Raw genomic sequence first — 18,132 nt, forward strand, 5'->3', positions numbered from 1 at the left:
TTAGGGGGGGGGGGGGATTTCAATGCATACAAAGGTTTCCTTCCCTCGCAAAGCAAAAATAAATGTTTTATCTTTTCCATGGCAATGATACTTTATTCTCCAATGGCAACACGGGTCCTAAAATTATTTTCCGAGGCAGCAGTATATTTTTGATCTCAAGGCGAAAATAAGTGGAGCCAATGAAATCAAACCTTAAAGATTGAAATGCTTGGTGTTTCTAAACTGACAAGCTATGTAAAACAGTATAAAACACACACAATATAGAATATTGGAGTGCATCCAGCTGCGTATGGTGACAAGACAAGTTTGCCTTGTCCTGCTCAATGAAAGCCGATTCATGAATTCACATTTGTCAGAGACCATAGATTTAGGACCACTTATTTAGATACAACTAAATGACACTGACATGCTCATTTTGAAAATTATTTGAAATTAAGTACCTCTGTTCATTCTACCCTCGCATTTATTCTCAACTCAAGCTTTCGGCTAGCAAGGTTCAAGACTCTTGCAAACCACTAAATGACAAGTTCAATAGTGCACAATCTCTCACTGAAATGGATCAAGAAGGATTAACAAAGAGGGCTACTATGATGCTGCAAAAACACAAACACCCACATCCATGAAGTTGCAAGAGAGAAGTTAGGAGGGTATGTAGAGTTCAGCAGGAAAAGAGAACTGTCAAACAGGCAATTCACCCTTGCTAAACAAAATGGTCCCTCCCGTCTTGAGAGATAAGAGAACAGCTTAGTTTCCAATGCCACAGCCTCAGATGGATCCGGCTTCAGAAACTTCTTCCTGGCAGCCCAATCACCAAAGGTTTGGCGGTATCAAAGCATTGAAAAATGAAGACCAACCCTACCCTCCAGGAAAAAGACTCCTTGCACATCAGGGCCATAGACTTTTGCATTTCAGAAACAAAAAGAACACAGCTTTGAGGGTTTGATTCTGACATACCAAAAAATGCTGATAAGCCAAAGAACTTTGCAAAACTCTTTTAATTTGGCATGGCAGCCCTCCTCAACATCGGGGATTCTATATTACCGCTTAGTCAAGAAGATATATTTTTTAAAGACTGCCAGGTAATGACAAGCGGAACAGATATGGAAGATCACAAGCTTCTGCCTGTTTCAATGACAAACACCCCTATTACTAGTTGGTGCCTTTCACTGTTTGTCTACTTCCTGTACTCACTGATCATGACACCATACTTCCCCTTGATATATACCCACCCAAACATCTGCACTCATGGACACTCATGTCAGAATACCAAGTCACACCAACCCTCCCTACCACTGTTAAATGACTTACGCCATTCATCCTCGTTGTCCTGATTCCGGCGGAGCACAGGCAACCGGCATCCTTCGATCACCTCAGCCTGCATATGGGAGAGAGTAAAGTATGGGAGGTGAGATATTTGGTAAAAGCTATCTCCTGCTCAACTTCATGTGACATCTATGCATTTTACTTCCATCATGTACTTGTAATGCTTTTACTTCATAATCGTTCTGCTATTTTTTTTAAGTAATACTGGTAGTTAGGTGTTACTTAATGGTGCTTGTGCCAGTCTTGGTAAATTATTGTATATCATAGATAGACTCAATTTGAAATCAGAAATACAAAAATACAGTACATTCATTTTTAGCAAGTATTTGAGGCTCACACCTCAATTATTCAGCAAAACCAAATCACGTGGCTTCCACATTGATAGCTGCCTCCGTTTTGACAAGAAGGCACACACAGGATAGCATCAGCTCTCACTTTCATGCCGAATTAAGTCTTATATGTAAAAAAACTACTTCAGAACAGTACCGCAGGCACCGGTAACGTCTTGCCTGGATGTGGGCAATATTATGTACGCCTATAGCGAAGACACCCAAATCGGCAGCATTGAAAAAGAGTTCAGAATGCCACCTCTCGATCTAAAATTCTAAGCTTGTATGACTGTGCCTTAGCCATGCTGCGAGGAATCCAAATGCTCACTCATTTACACCAACTTTAAGATGGGTTACCCCATCATTATGTATTCATATAATTAATGTATTATTGCCTTTATTCAAGTGCTGTAGGGAATTACACAAAGCACAACAGAGCAGTATTGAAAGTGCTTTTATCCAAAAGGTTCATGATGACAGGCAGAGGCTCCTGACATGCGATCTCATCTGACAGAAAAGTTAATGACCCCGGATAGCAAACACAATACTGATATTTTTGGCATTGAGAGACTAGATACAAAGAAGTGCAAGGAGGACGAGTTTTTTTTTTCTACGTACCAAGGACTTGGAACACATTAAATGTTCACCTATGCAGCTTCAATTTGGATCAGTGAGGGCCCACATATTCAAGGAACACCTCACACACAACATAACTTCTCATGCACTCCCCAACACTGGGTAATGTTGAAAAGCTATTCTTGAGCTGGTATTTCCCCCATTGTCATGTTGGGCTAATGCACAGAGCACTGGCTACTGAGAAACCTTCAAAAGAATGTTTGGTGTTTGACACGCACTAAGATGAATACAGTTTGGACTAACAACTAACAGGGGAGCAAATGCACTTGAAGCCAAAATGCATGCACGTTGGAAGTACTGCTACAAAGCTTAATACGTCTATGTAACAGGAACAAAACACACATAGTGGATTCTAATCTTAGAAAGAAAGTGCGCAGTTTTCTGTATAGAACCAACCTCTCGTATTTCCATGCAACATCAGACATCAAACAGGATTCAAATTGGAGTATTATAGCCATACTAGAAATTCCTTGTATAAGCCCATAATTGTGACTCCTATTAAAGCCTGAGGCTGCGGGGGGCGAAAAGGGATTCCCTCTGGTGCCCGCACAGGAGTGATTCCGTGTGCCACGTGGTCGGACACCCAGAGGCCGTCCGACGCACATGAGCACTGGTGAGTCAGACAGCTCCCGGCCGTCCGACGCCCTGAAGGGGTTAAGGGCCCAACATGCGCTACCCTGATATTGCCTATTGTTATCCACCTCGCTGCCCCTCCTGAACATGCAGCACCTGGCATCCACTATATATATTTTATCAGAGGAGTGGTATGACATTTTACGCGTTTCTGGATTTTTTGTTGTCGGATGTTCCAGGTTAAGGTTACACAGAAAAGAAAATTAGTTATTAGTTTGGGAAGGAAATATTAATTACAAAATCATTTTTGGTCCAAAACACAAGTTCAGCAAATAAAAAGGAGATCAACCCCTTGAAGCTATGTCACAGAGAAGACAGGAGTGCATTACTTAAGGAAACTGTGGGAAGTAAAGCTAACACACAGCAAAATAAAAATCTCACTCCAAATTGCAAAAATAAGAGAAAAATGTAACAAGAAAAAGTACACTAAATGACTAAAATCCAATAAGGGAAAGAGAAGATATGATTCTTTTTTTACTTTAAAGCAAAAAGTACCATGAAAAAGCAAGCACCAATCAGGGGTCCTGGTTCACGGATGATCAAGACCTAGCCATGTTTCAGGTGGACAGCTATGAGGCAGAGGTTAGACTGACCCAGTCTAAGATTTTTAACTTCTGACTTAGTAACTAATTTGGAAGTATTAATCCAAGTCGAAATCCTCCAGTAGACAATGCTGCAGGCAGCAAAGCCCTCTCAAAGTTGGATAGCCACAAGACGAGTCCCCGCTTAAGCCACTGTTTTTGGAAGGAACAGATCTGGCTGTGAAAATTCAAATTTTGCATCCACTACAGTCCCCTTGTCGATTGGAATCACCATATCTGTAAAGTTTTCGGACTTAGTCTTTTTATGGATCTTAAAATTCTTCAGCTGAGCACGCATAACCTGTGTAAGACGAAGATGTCTTTAAATCGGACACCTTTGCAGCAAAGTCATGCTGATGCGCTGGAGGTCTTAAAGTGTAAACACTTTATAAGTTCCAAGCTTTTTGAAGTAGTTCCTCTTGGGCTCTTCTATGGCTCCCACTGTACAAGGTGCCACCAGCAGGATCCGGTCCAGGTCCAAATCCTACTGGTCAGCGGGTACAACTGGAAAACGGCCTCTTGAAGCTTGAGTCCCTCTAGCCACACAGGAGGCCAGCCAACTAACACTTGGAGCCCATTTGTCTGTCCAGGGTACGAGTGGGAACAGATCTAGCCCCTCAGGTCAGAGTCAGCAGATCCAAATCCCTTCTATTCTCTCACAGGTCCAGTAAGTGTCCAGATGAGCAGTGGATGAGGTGGTACCTTTGCAGTATTCACTAGCCTCTGGGTAGGGGTGACTCCTGAAAACTCCCCAACTCATGTGAAAAATGTCCACTGGTGCAACCATTCCCACTTGTGCAGCACGTCCTGTTTGCCTAACTGAAACCCATGACACTGTGCATGGCTGTGAGTAAAATCCATCATGGCATCACGCTTCTTTCCTTGGGGGTTTCTGGTGTCTCCTTCAGAGGTGTGATTAGCAGGATCTCCAATGTTTTCTACACCGAGCGCTATTTCTGCTCAAAGAAAATCATAGGGACCTGCCAACAAACTTAAAACAGAGCAGTAGTGACTACTTCCATTAACAATACACTAGTGATCACTCAAACATTTCAAGGAGGGTTATCAGCAGAAATTTCAGGAGAAGTTTTATCAATATGAAAATCAGACACAAGACAAATGAAATAGCAGCAGAAGCAAGACACTACTTGTGGCACAAAGGAAATAACCATGGCAATATGCCTCCCCAACTCTGCTAGAATTACCATTCAACAATGAGGTCTAAATATGTTTTGGAAATGTAACCATGTTGTCTTCTTCAGTTTCTGAAATAAGCATTTTCCTATCAAATGCCTCTTCAATTTTGGAAAAACAAAAATACATTTTCCAGACTTCTTTTCTAAAAGAAACATGTATTTTGCTTTCAAAATACTAGTTATTGTTTTTTTAACAAATACGCAGTCACCAAACATCAGCTTGTCATTTTCTTCAAGTTCCCATGTACAAATGCTGCAAACAGAAAAAATCGGCTTCAAAACGTACAAGCTTTACGATCACATGCCATAGATGCTTACCAAAACTCCAAGAATGCCTCTTATATACCAATAGACTCACAATTACAACAGAGACACCACAATGCCAAGGCTGGACATGATAATGGTAAGGATGTTCACAATACATGGGTCATGGCCCTTATTAAGCTGCAGTGGCCAAAATGAGGTTAGTCAAGCTACGCTGACAGGACTGCCCGTATTTACAACTAGACCAAGATAATGCACCCCACTTGCACACTTTCTGACTCCAGGCAACCCACACTTAGGTAACTCCTCTCTGGCTATTGCAGGCACTCTTATTTCCTGGCCCAATAGTCACACACATATTGGGACTGATAGAATGGGTCTACTAATTACTTGTGACTTTGCTAGATTGAGAGTGGATACAGATAATCATGTTGCAGATCTCATAGGGCAACTGAGTGTGTGTTAGCATGAAACCCCAACAGTGGTCTGGCTGGCTTCTACTTTAACGGTCTTAAGATGAGCAGTGCTTTAGAAGGATTAATTCAACACATAGACGCCTGCTCATAGTGTGGCAGACTTACTTCACATGATATGGTTGTGTCTAGTGGACAGCGACTATTGGAGCCTGGGGTTAGAGGCCCTGGCTACAATACTGTAGCTGATGGTTAAGTGTTTTTTGAGAAAATGCATAATTGGGGCTTACGCCCCACACCCAAAAAAAGTTACATCCAATATGGATTAACATCATTAGTGTTACTGGCCAAGCGCATGATAATGACACAGTGGATACAACCATGAGGCCCTCAGATACAGATGTGGTATAAACAGGTCGACGAGTGGCTGTTGGCAGAGGAAACAAATGGCACATATTGACGAGAAAGTCCTCAAGGACATTCAGGACTAGCGAGAAATGTCAGACAAATTCCTGTACGGAGAAGTTGCGCAATCTCAAGAAAAAACTATGAGTGTTGTATTATCTTAATTCTGCCTAATTGATTATGCTACTTTTGAATTGTTTTGTGCATGGCCCTCATTGGTGCTGCAAAGATGGGACTAGAAAAGCGGCAATTCCCTCAGGAGTGACGTCCCTTCGATGCACACTTAAGTCAAATGTTCATCTCATTCATTCAATAAAGTTTCTTCAAAATTGTATTAAATGCTTGATTCTGTTTTATTTCATATTCCTTTGGTGCGCGTTATTCCTTCATAACTTTTCAAAGCATTCATTGCGATTGTGCCCAATGCATTTCGGGCATGTGCCCTTCATCAGGGGACTTATTAGTCCTGTGAAATCATACAAGAGTGACATAGGTTCAATTAACTAGCAATGCACTATAGTTCTGATTACATGTCTTCACTTCATAATCATGATTAAATTAACATGCACAAAGGGGATTGGGAGGGCAGTACTTCAAGTAACCTGCATTCTTTTCATCACCTGTGGATTCTGGTAACTGCTGGTGTCAAATCGAGTGTGTAACCGTATTAGATAATGTTTATGAGTGCTTGCATGCAGGTGGGTTGTGATAAATATTCACGTGTGTTAGCAAATAATTAACCGGTTTGAGAAACGTTATTGTTTGGTGAATTACTGGTGCCGTACACAAGACGCGTTCTGAGTAAAGTAGTTAACCCTTTAGTGAGTACTAAGTCTAAGTGTGGCATGCTGTTGTCACCGCGACTGTCCGATAAGAAATCTGACCTGTGGCATTTGCTTCGTATAACGCGTATTTCTGCTAATCTTGGTCGGTTCTCAATCTGAGTTTGGAACAAAGATAACGACGTTAGTTTATGCTCGTGTTCCATAGCTGGCGTGCTCACTTGGCTAATTATACTTTAAGTGATGGCTTACCGTTCAGTGCGTTAAATGCAAGCGTGTTCGTTTTCTAGTCCCGATCGTGGTGTTAGTCGGAATACGTTTGATTCCCTCTATATTACCGGAGGAGATTGGTGCCTGCAGGGTCATGTGACTGATGTCGGTGTGAGCCTCTTCCTGATAGGAGGTTGCTGAGCAACGTGACCACGGGTGCGACGCGTTGTTTGTAAAAGACGGTGTTGTCTAACTTTATTCTTCTAGCGTGTTTGACACTCTAATGTATACAAGTGTGGATACTGTAGGTTGTTTACTGATGCTGATGACAATGTGTCTTACACTCTAATCTATGCAAATGCGGGTTACATCTACTATTGGATGGTTACTGAATCGAACTTCCATGCAGGTGAAAATGCTGATGATAAGGCAAACGTGAAATACATTTACATGACTGTCTGAATGAACGTATAGAAATTAAAATTAAAATTAGAAAGCCAAAGTACTGTACTTAGTATCTGATTTCATATATAGCTTAACACCCATGTTTGACAGCTGTATATGAACAGTAATGACAGTTTAAAGGTAACTGCTGTATTCTAGCCGTTCATTGAGTCCCTTAGGCTGTACCGTGGATAAGCGATGTATCCAATGTAATTTGCGTCTTAACAATTGTTGTGTATTGTCTCTTCCAGGTAATGAGGTCACCATCTCCAGGATACAAAACCTTAGTTGACTGGGATTGTGATTGAGTTCATTAAAGTGTGCCGCGACTGTTGATTTGACTGCTTTCAAGCGTATGTTGCTTTTGTGCTCAACAAGTCTTGTTTTGATCTTTCTTGCGGTTTGTCCCACGTATGAGAGGCCACATGGGCATTTCAACATGTATATTAGGTTGGAACTGTCACATGTCCCATTGACTCTGAGTTTGATTCTTGTTCCTTGTAACGGGTGATTAATTTTGTTGCCTTTGATAATCGCGTTGCAGTTCCCGCAGTTATGACATGATATTGTAGCTCTGAATTCTGTTGTCGGCAATGGTGTTTTTTGCTTCAATAGTTCTTCAATGTTTTTTGTTCTTTCATACGCAAAAATTGGATTGCTTGTGAATAGTCCTTTAAAATCCTCTTCCATGGAAAGTATCTCGCTGTGACAACAGCATGCCACACTTAGACTTAGTACTCACTAAAGGGTTAACAACTGCACTCAGAACGCGTCTTGTGTACGGCACCAGTAATGCACCAAACAATAACGTTTCTCAGGCCGGTTAATTATTTGCTAACACACATGAATATTTATCACAACCCAACTGCATGCAAGCACTCGTAAACATTATCTAATACAGTTACACACTCAATTTGACACCAGCAGTTACCAGAATCCACAGGTGATGAAAAGAATGCAGGTTACTTGAAGTACTGCCCTCTCAATCCCCCTTGTGCATGTTAATTTAATCATGATTATGAAGTGAAGACATGTAATCAGAACTATAGTGCATTGCTAGTTAATTGAACCTTTGTCACTCTTGTATGATTTCACAGGACTAATAAGTCCCCTGATGAAGGGCACATGCCCGAAATGCATTGGGCACAATCGCAATGAATGCTTTGAAAGCTTTATGAAGGAATAACGCGCACCAAAGGAATATGAAATAAAACAGAATCAAGCATTTAATACACTTTTGAAGAAACTTTATTGAATGAATGAGATGAACATTTGACTTAAGTGTGCATCGAAGGGACGTCACTCCTGAGGGAATTGCCGCTTTTCGAATCATCACATGCCCAGAGCACAGTGGGCTGCACTTCGATAGCACCACCCACACCCAAAACATACAACGACAGTATTCAACCTTGAGTGCGATTACGACTCAACAAGTCATCAATATGCAAAGATGGGACTGTCATCTCTGCATTGATTTGTATTGTGGTCCATCAGACAAAATAGCTGTAATGATAGCTGTGCTGTACGACATTGTTTCCAAAAATGAATACAATTAAGAAAAAAAAAAACATAAAAAGATGAGCAGTGCTATCGTCTTTAATGTGCATAAACCATCTGAATGGTGTATAGAGCTAAGATTCACTTTGGGAAACTACTTCAAGGGTACCGATGAGCTCCCAGTAGATCCTGAGCAACTCATTGGAGACTAATGGTTTAGGGAAATAAGCTGTCCTTCTTCCCCAACCCTAGCAAACTGTTTCTGGCACCAGCATACCATCCCACTGGGCTTGTGCCAGGCTGTCCAAACAGTGCCTAGGAAATAATGGATTTCATATCCCAGATATCCCATTTGACTTAAATAAGAATGAACAGGCCTCAAACTGGTCAGATTCAAATTAATGAATTATTTGCAGGTGCCCTTCCTACGCAGAGAGTATTCACATACCTCATATCAAGGTTATCCTGACAAAAGGCCTAATCCACAGTTTCTGCTCAGGGAACAAGCTAATTAGACCACTGGAGATCCAGGCAGGCAAAGTCTAACTTTTGAAAATTACTTTTTCTAAAATATTTAAAAAATCGGACTTTACCAGTGAATGAAATTTTTACTAAACATCTGAAGTAGTGGTTGAATTATTCTGTAGCTTAAACCAAAACAAAGGGAGCAGAATTATTTTACCCAAACTTTAGTTTTTGTCTTAGGAGCAGCACAGCTGTGTACAGTGAAAATAGTGTCAAATTAGTTACTGTAGGTACATACCAACACTAAATTCTTGGAGGTTCCATCTTCAATTGCTAGGCATCCTACCTTGTGGGTTACATGGTCTACATAGATGTAACTTATTAAATAATTAAGAATAGGGTTTTTTCCTGTCAACATGGTTATTTGTACATGTTTACATGCAGGTTTAAAAGCTGCTGAAGGCTGGTTACACAGGCAGGCCTGAAGTAAAGTTTTCTTTGTCAGCCGAGTGGCTGGAAAACCATGTGCTGCAGTCCCTAGACAACATTTTACTTTCCATGCCATGTACGATATACTAATGCCATACAGGAAAATTATATTGTTATAAAGTGAAAGGAGGACCCCACGCACACTTATAGGGGACTGGGGGGAAAGATTTGTTTTAAAAGAAAAGAAGTCCCCAAAAAAATGGAAAAAGTGAGGGTATGTCCAATTTCAATGAGTATTACTTGGGGTGAACCTATTATCTAGACTCTAGAAAACAGCATGCCATCAATTGGGCGGGAAAGGCAAAGGTACAAGGCGATGTGTTCAAGTTATAACAGTCTCTTCAAACTGGACAATAATGAGTTATCATAAAGTACTACTGTATTTGATAATTGCAAAATTAAAAAAGAGAGAGATGATCCCCACACTATATGTTTGGTAAAACTCTGTTTAGATTTATTCTGATACAAAAATTACTTCATTATTCATTTTCACAATTTTAAAAACACATGTTATACATTTTATTAAAGATTTACATTTAAAAACACAAAGAATCAAAAAGGTCGACGCGGCGTTTCGGTATTCTGCTAGTACACCTTCTTCAGGACTGATTCTTAATCCAGATGGAGTTCATATCTCTACTGGACAATGCTGTTTGTCATAAAGATCCTATGGGCTTTGGAATGATAGACCCGTCCCAGTAGAGAATTATTACCAACGTTCCTTTATGTTGTCATATGTCTATATTTCTCATTCCCATCAAGTATCTCTGTCTTTATGGCATAGATTTGCTGGATATTTGACTACCAGGAGGAGCCACCGTTTTATTAGTCGTAGCTGTCGTTAATTAACCATTCAATCTAGGGAAAGGATATCATTTCTTAGCCATTCGCTTCCTCAGCGGTCCGTTTTCAATTGGGTCCGTTCAGTGGTCTTACTAATAAAACGGTGGCTCCTCCTGGTAGTCAAATATCCAGCAAATCTATGCCATAAAGACAGAGATACTTGATGGGAATGAGAAATATAGACATATGACAACATAAAGGAACGTTGTTAATATTTCTCTACTTAGCGACAACACAACTTGCAAATTGAGCACAGTATCCTGGGACGGGTCTATCATTCCAAAGCCCATAGGATCTTTATGACAAACAGCATTGTCCAGTAGAGATATGAACTCCATCTGGAATAAGAATCAGTCCTGAAGAAGGTGTCCTAGCAGAATACCGAAACGCCGCGTCGACCTTTTTGATTCTTTGTGTTTTTAAATGTAAATTTTTAATAAAATGTATAACATGTGTTTTTAAAATTGTGAAAATGAATAATGAAGTAATTTTTGTATCAGAATAAATCTAAACAGAGTTTTACCAAACATATAGTGTGGGGATCATCTCTCTCTTTTTTTAATTTTGCAATTATCAAATACAGTAGTACTTTATGATAACTCATTATTGTCCAGTTTGAAGAGACTGTTATAACTTGAACACATCGCCTTGTACCTTTGCCTTTCCCGCCCAATTGATGGCATGCTGTTTTCTAGAGTCTAGATAATAGGTTCACCTCAAGTAATACTCATTGAAATTGGACATACCCTCACTTTGTCCAGGATATGTGTAAAAAGGAAACCTTCTTGTGTTTGATTTAATAAACTATAATATTGCCCATATAACTGTCACTTTAAAAAAATTACTTTTATAATCTGATGTAATAAGGTGAAACTCTTCTGCAAGTTAATTAAATACACTTTTTAAATTATAATGGTATTTTTACACTTTTTTGCAAGATGTCTTTAATTCATTTATTCACTTCAGTTCGACTGTAAATGCTTGCCGCGTATTTAATACATTTATGAATATTAGTGCTCTGTAAACTAAACAGCGGCATAGTGCTGCTGTTCAAACGAGCCCTCATGTAAAGCTCAGGAGGGTCGCATGTGCCCCCCGGGCTATACTATCACTGCCCTAGAGTATGGTCTTATATTAGTAGTAATATTCGAATCACACTAACTCTAGGTCAAGGGTACTCATAGTACGGCCCGCGGGCCAGGGGCGGCCCGGCAAGCCTTCCCTGGCGGCCCGCGGACCTTGCAGACATGTAGTCGTGTTTATTTTTTTTTTTTTGTGTCAGCAAAAACCCCTGGCAGCGCGACTCAGACTGCTGCTCTGTGGGGGCCGGGAGATTCCCTTCTTCGTCAGAGTGGGGCTGCAGGGGGGCTAAGAGGTGACAAAGCCTCATAAACATACGAATTGTCTTTTGAAGACGTGTGAAGTGCTCCGTTGAGGCTGTGTTTGTGGGTGTGCCTGCCCAGAAGCTGTCTCAGCCCGGGCACACACGGGCAAGGTGGAGGGAGGGCGAGAGACAGGGAGGGAGAGCGAGGGAAGGAGAGTGAGGGAGAGTGAGGGCAGGAGAGTGAGGGAGAGGTAGAGCAGGAGAGTGAGGGAGAGGTAGAGCGAGGGAAGGAGAGAGTGAGGACGAGGGAGAGGGAGGACGAGAGGGAGGGAGAGAGGGAAGGAGAGAGTGAGGGAAGGAGAGAGTGAGGGAAGGAGAGAGTGAGGGAAGGAGAGTGAGGGAGGGAGAGGGAAGGAGAATGAGGGAAGGAGAGAGCGAGGGAAGGAGAGAGTGAGGGAGAGGGAGGTCGAGGGAGAGGGAGGTCGAGGGAGAGGGAGGACGAGCAAGGGAAGGAGAGAGCAAGGGAAGGAGAGAGGGAGGGAGGGAAGGAGAGAGGGAGGGAAGGAGAGAGGGAGCGAAGGAGAGAGGGAGGGAGAGTGAAGGAGGGAGAGGGAAGGAGAGAGGGAGCGAAGGAGAGAGGGAGGGAGAGTGAAGGAGGGAAGGAGTGAGGGAAGGAGGGAGAGTGAGGGAAGGAGGGAGTGGGAAGGAGAGAGAGAAGGAGAGCGAGGGAGGGAGAGCGAGGGAGGGAGAGCGAGGAAGAGGGAGGGAGGGAGAGGGAGAGAGGGAGGGAGGAGAGCGAGGGAGGATAGAGTGAGGGAAGGAGAGAGTGAGGGAAGGAGAGAGTAAGGGCGAGGGGAGAGGGAGGGCGAGGGGACAGGGAGGGCGAGGGGAGGAGAGAGCGAGGGAAGGAGAGAGTGAAGGAGGGAGAGAGTGAAGGAGGGAGAGAGTGAGGGAAGGAGAGAGTGAGGGAAGGAGAGTGAGGGAGGGTAGGAGGGAGAGGGAAGGAGAGTAAGGGAGCCCGCTAAGAGTGAGGGAGCCCGCTAAGAGTGAGGGAGCCCGCTAAGAGTGAGGGAGCCCGCTAAGAGTGAGGGAACCCGCTAAGAGTGAGGGAGCGCCGCTAAGATACGAATTGTCTTTTGAAGACGTGTGAAGTGCTCCGTTGAGGCTGTGTTTGTGGGTGTGCCTGCCCAGAAGCTGTCTCAGCCCGGGCACACACGGGCAAGGTGGAGGGAGGGCGAGAGACAGGGAGGGAGAGGGAGGGAAGGAGAGTGAGGGAGAGTGATGGCAGGAGAGTGAGGGCAGGAGAGTGAGGGAGAGGTAGAGCGAGGGAAGGAGAGGTAGAGCGAGGGAAGGAGAGAGTGAGGACGAGGGAGAGGGAGAGGGAGGACGAGAGGGAGGGAGAGAGGGAAGGAGAGAGTGAGGGAAGGAGAGAGTGAGGGAAGGAGAGTGAGGGATGGAGAGGGAAGGAGAATGAGGGAAGGAGAGAGCGAGGGAAGGAGAGAGCGAGGGAAGGAGAGAGTGAGGGAGAGGGAGGTCAAGGGAGAGGGAGGTCGAGGGAGAGGGAGGACGAGCAAGGGAAGGAGAGAGCAAGGGAAGGAGAGAGGGAGGGAGGGAAGGAGAGAGGGAGGGAGAGTGAAGGAGGGAGAGGGAAGGAGAGAGGGAGGGAGAGTGAAGGAGGGAGAGGGAAGGAGAGAGGGAGGGAAGGAGAGAGGGAGGGAAGGAGAGAGGGAGGGAAGGAGAGAGGGAGCGAAGGAGAGAGGGAGGGAGAGTGAAGGAGAGAAGGAGTGAGGGAAGGAGGGAAGGAGGGAGAGTGAGGGAAGGAGGGAGTGGGAAGGAGAGAGAGAAGGAGAGCGAGGGAGGGAGAGCGAGGGAGGGAGAGCGAGGGAGAGGGAGGGAGGGAGGGAGAGGGAGAGAGGGAGGGAGGAGAGCGAGGGAGGATAGAGTGAGGGAAGGAGAGAGTGAGGGAAGGAGAGAGTGAGGGAAGGAGAGAGTAAGGGCGAGGGGAGAGGGAGGGCGAGGGGAGAGGGAGGGCGAGGGGAGGAGAGAGCGAGGGAAGGAGAGAGTGAAGGAGGGAGAGAGTGAGGGAAGGAGAGTGAGGGAGGGTAGGAGGGAGAGGGAAGGAGAGTAAGGGAGCCCGCTAAGAGTGAGGGAGCCCGCTAAGAGTGAGGGAGCCCGCTAAGAGTGAGGGAGCCCGCTAAGAGTGAGGGAGCCCGCTAAGAGTGAGGGAACCCGCTAAGAGTGAGGGATCCCGCTAAGAGTGAGGGAGCGCCGTTAAGAGCGAGGGAGCCTGCTAAGAGTGAGGGAGCCCGCTAAGAGTGAGGGAGGGAGACAGAGTGAGAGAGGGAGACAGAGTGAGGGAGGGAGAGAGAGGGAGACCGAGGGAAAGAGGGAAAGGGAAGGAGGGAGAGGGAAGGAGAGAGGGAGACAGAGGGAAGGAAGGAGAGAGGGAGACAGAGGGAAGGAGGGAGAGGGAAAGAGAGTGAGGGAGAGGGAAACCGAGGGAGAGGGAAACAGAGTGAAGGAGAGGGAAACTGAGGGAGAGGGAAACAGTGAGAGAGAGGGAAACTGAGGGAGAGGTAAACAGTGAGGGAGAGGAAAACTGAGGGAGGGGGAAACAGAGTGAGGGAGAGGAAGACAGAGATGGAGAGGTAGACAGAGATGGAGAGGTAGACAGAGATGGAGAGGGACATACAGTGAGTGAGACATTCAGAGTGAGTGAGACAGAGGGATAGAGGGAGTGAGCAAGACAGGGAGAGCAAGAGTGAGACAGAGGGAGAGAGGGAGTGAGACAGAGGGAGAGAGGGAGTGAGACAGAGGGACAGAGGGAGTGATACAGTCAGAGTGAAGGAGACAGATGGAGACAGAGAGACAGAGGGAGAGAGAGGGAGAGAGAGAACGAGAGAGAGATGTGTGTATGCCGGGTCTGGTGGCTCAGTGGACAAAGGCGTCCGCTGCGGGGACCTGTGATCAACCTCATGGTCAGTTTTTTTCTTGTTGCTCTAGCCCCGCCCCTTCCCCCACTGACCCCGCCCCCACCAGTGCGGCCCTCTGACATAAACCACACTGTAAATTTGGCCCCCTAGAGAAAGTTTGTGAGTACCCATGCTCTAGGTGATGTCCCAAGCGTTGGACGCGGTCACTAGTTGTATTCCATCTATGAATCCGATGATGCTCAAGCGTTAGCCAGGATCAATGTTATGCCAATCCCAAGACTCTGTTGATAGGCTAGGTCCAAGCGAGACCACCTTTTTTAACTCCACTCATACACAGACTAAAACACCTTGCGGTAAAGAGATATACATACAGGTCCAGCGGAGTCCACGGGACAGGATATTCACCCATGTACCAAAACAAAAGCATAACTCATTCCCTGAAAATCATCGTTATTATCAGTCTGGTGAACTTGCAGTATCCTGATGTGCAGCAAACCTATACACGCTTAAGAAGACACCTGACTTTCTGCTAATGCATGACATAACTTTGTTATAGACTGTTAACGGGCTCAAGACTTCACTTCTGACAGTCTGAACTGAGAACATTATCTCACACACTCACAAAGAAACATACAGTCCACTTAACACCTAACAATTCCCAAAGTCTCTCATGTTCTATTTGAGCATGTTCAGCATTACTGCACGGGGCTCGAACAGTGTTCTATAAGAATCGGCAGGGAATAACCTATCAGGTCCCCCAAAACTCAATAACAAAGGTTCCCCAGTGCCTCAGACTTGACAATACGACTCTACTACAAGATGAGACAGAGGCTTGGGTGAGCAGATTCTGGGAGGCGGAATTACACACCGTCTGGGGAAAGGCAGAGTGTGATTTAAAACAATAACATAGCTGCCAATACGTGATACGAAGACGGAGATAGAAATACTCACCACCTCCGCCATCTTCCTTCGACGACTCCGCCCCTTGCCCGGGTCACGGACGATAGAGAGCCACAATAGACTAGAGCGCCCGCTGGAGGTTTGTCTGTGGTCTACGTTGACGCGGCGGCCATTTCTGAATGCAGAGTAGACGTTTCTTCACCATAAAGAAATTTAAGTAGGCTTCCTAACAAAGAATAGATTTTGAATTATGTTAATGCACTTATTGAAAAACAAGTTTGAATAAGAAATACGAGGAAGCATTGGGTTATTCTTCATAGTTTTTGAGTCCTCTTTAGTATCAGTACTTCAGACATAATTATGCTTCTCATTCCAACGTGGTCACCACAATTCATATAGTAAATCGCGACTGTCTCAAATCTTTGTCCCGAAATGGTTTGGCACACAAATAAGTCAAATTTTCAAGACAAAATAGAGGGAGGCGTTTTCATAACGTTACGACGCCACTGATCATGGCCGTGTGTGGCGCATAGCTGCCATGGTTTAAAATTGGTTAAGAGAGACAATTTCATAATTTCAGTGTAATTATGAGTGACATCCAATGACTATGAGTGACACTTCCTTCTCCTGCGCAAAAATCAAGCAATGAAGACATGGGAAACATATAAATATCAGAAATTACACCCATTTGAGCAACTAGAAACTCCAAGAGATCTTAAAACTGCTGTAAAGCACCAAAAAACGTGGCTGCCGAGATTGCAGACTGCTTAAAGTGTGACATTTTGGTGATTTTAGTGTGCTAATGGGCAGGGCCACTGGAACCATACGATTGTGCGGCTGCAGTGATTTTCGCATAATTGTAGATTTGCCAGTCCATCATCTGCTCCTTAATCGGCAGATTTTAACAAAAACATTGGTTTCTGGCTCAAACCGTTCAAAAGTTAGTAAAAACACAGGGACACCTGTTGCCATGCAGTGGAATCTCTTTTGCAAAGGTTGACTGGTCAATTTTATGTGTCAAGCTGGTACTAATGCAGCACAACTAATGCCCAGACACTGTCAACAAGCTTAACAAGCATTGGAAATGCAATAGGTCTCGCATTAGGAAAGTTTGAGCTATTGGTATTGTAAATGACACTTTTTTTTATTTATGTGTTGGTTTTGAAAGTAGCAAAATTAATAGCTTTGTCAGTTACAATGTCAATAGTTTTAACTTTTGCAAATGTGACACCTATAGCATTTGTAATGCAATGTGTGTTGTATTTACGTGACTTAGATGTATTGATATTACAAATAACAATGGCTTTTAATTTTGTAAATAATTAATACTTAAATAAAAGCTATTGTAATTTATAATGGCAATAGCTTAAACGTTTGTAAATAACTTTTGTGAAGATTATGTTCAGTGTATTTTATTGTGACGACAATCCAAGAACATTGCATTTGCACCTACACACACAGAGCCACACACATGTAGATGTGGTGGATCTGGGGGATATGGTGGTGGTGGATGTGGTGGTGGATGTGGTGGTGGATGTGGTGGTGGTGGTGGATGTGGTGGTGGATGTGGTGCTGGATGTGGTGGTGGTGGTGGTGGATGTGGTGGTGATGGTGGTGGATGTGGGGGTGGATGTGGTGGTGGATGTGGGGGTGGTGGTGGATGTGGTGGTGGTGGTGGTGGTGGTGGATGTGGTGGTGGTGGTGGAGGTGGTCGATGTGGTGTTGATGTGGTGGATGTGGTGGTTGTGGATGTGGTGAAAGTGGTGGTTGTGGACATTCCACAGAGGTCTACTTTATTTAGACGTTAATGCCCTTCCTCTGATGGAGGGGAAGACAAGTTAGAACTAACAGTTGATGATTATACCTGGTCAGGTTGAAGCTTGTTTTTACAAATTTTATATGACAGATTGTCTTACCAATCAAAAACTGAAATTGATGCCTCTTTTATGTTCCCACCTTCAGCCTCCTTGTGGCCCCTGCCATTCATGATAATCCTCTGAGCACTATTAGCATAGTTCATTGCTTGTTCTCCTTCTCATTGTATTAGCTACCACTGATGAGAATATCTGGCACAGAGGACATTGAAAGAGAAGGCTTTTGGCAACGAAATAAACCATATATTTAAATCTTACGATTGATTTAAAAAAAAAAATGTTTAGGTCTCACACACATGCACCTGTTGCATTTTTGTTCTATCTTCAACTTTCCCAATTTATATTTAGCATTTAATAATGTTTCAGCACTTGCTCTAGGACACTCCCGCGCCGCACGGCCACCAGCTGCTGCGTGTGCTACCCCCTTCCTCTGTGTGCCTCGCTGCCCGTCTGCCGCCTCGTAGCCACGCCCCCTCCTTCGAGCGGCGTGGTCCGGGATCGGCGCTCTTCTCCCTGTGCCCCTGGCGTTTTTCTGTGCTTAATTGTTTAATTTGCCCCTGGTGTTCTTACTGTATTTACTGTTTATTTGTG

At 44.2% G+C, this 18,132-nt stretch overlaps 1 protein-coding gene across 9 annotated transcripts in view; it reads right to left on the reverse strand.

Moving 5' to 3' along the window:
• KAT5 (lysine acetyltransferase 5) overlaps nucleotides 1-15,747 on the reverse strand; it is a 537,900-nt gene extending 522,153 nt beyond the window's left edge. For all 9 annotated transcript variants that reach the window (XM_086938323.1, XM_086938322.1, XM_086938317.1 and 6 more), the window contains exons 1-2: nucleotides 15,719-15,747; nucleotides 1,309-1,375 (exon numbers count right to left, since the gene is read on the reverse strand). In XM_086938323.1, the coding sequence (XP_086794449.1) occupies nucleotides 1,309-1,375; nucleotides 15,719-15,730 (79 nt within the window). In that variant the 5' untranslated portion in view covers nucleotides 15,731-15,747. The remainder of the gene's footprint in view (nucleotides 1-1,308; nucleotides 1,376-15,718) is intronic.
• Between the last annotated feature and the right edge of the window lie 2,385 nt (nucleotides 15,748-18,132).

This window comes from Lissotriton vulgaris, chromosome 9 (genome assembly GCF_964263255.1).
Source record: "Lissotriton vulgaris chromosome 9, aLisVul1.2, whole genome shotgun sequence".
Lineage (NCBI taxonomy): Eukaryota > Metazoa > Chordata > Amphibia > Caudata > Salamandridae > Lissotriton > Lissotriton vulgaris.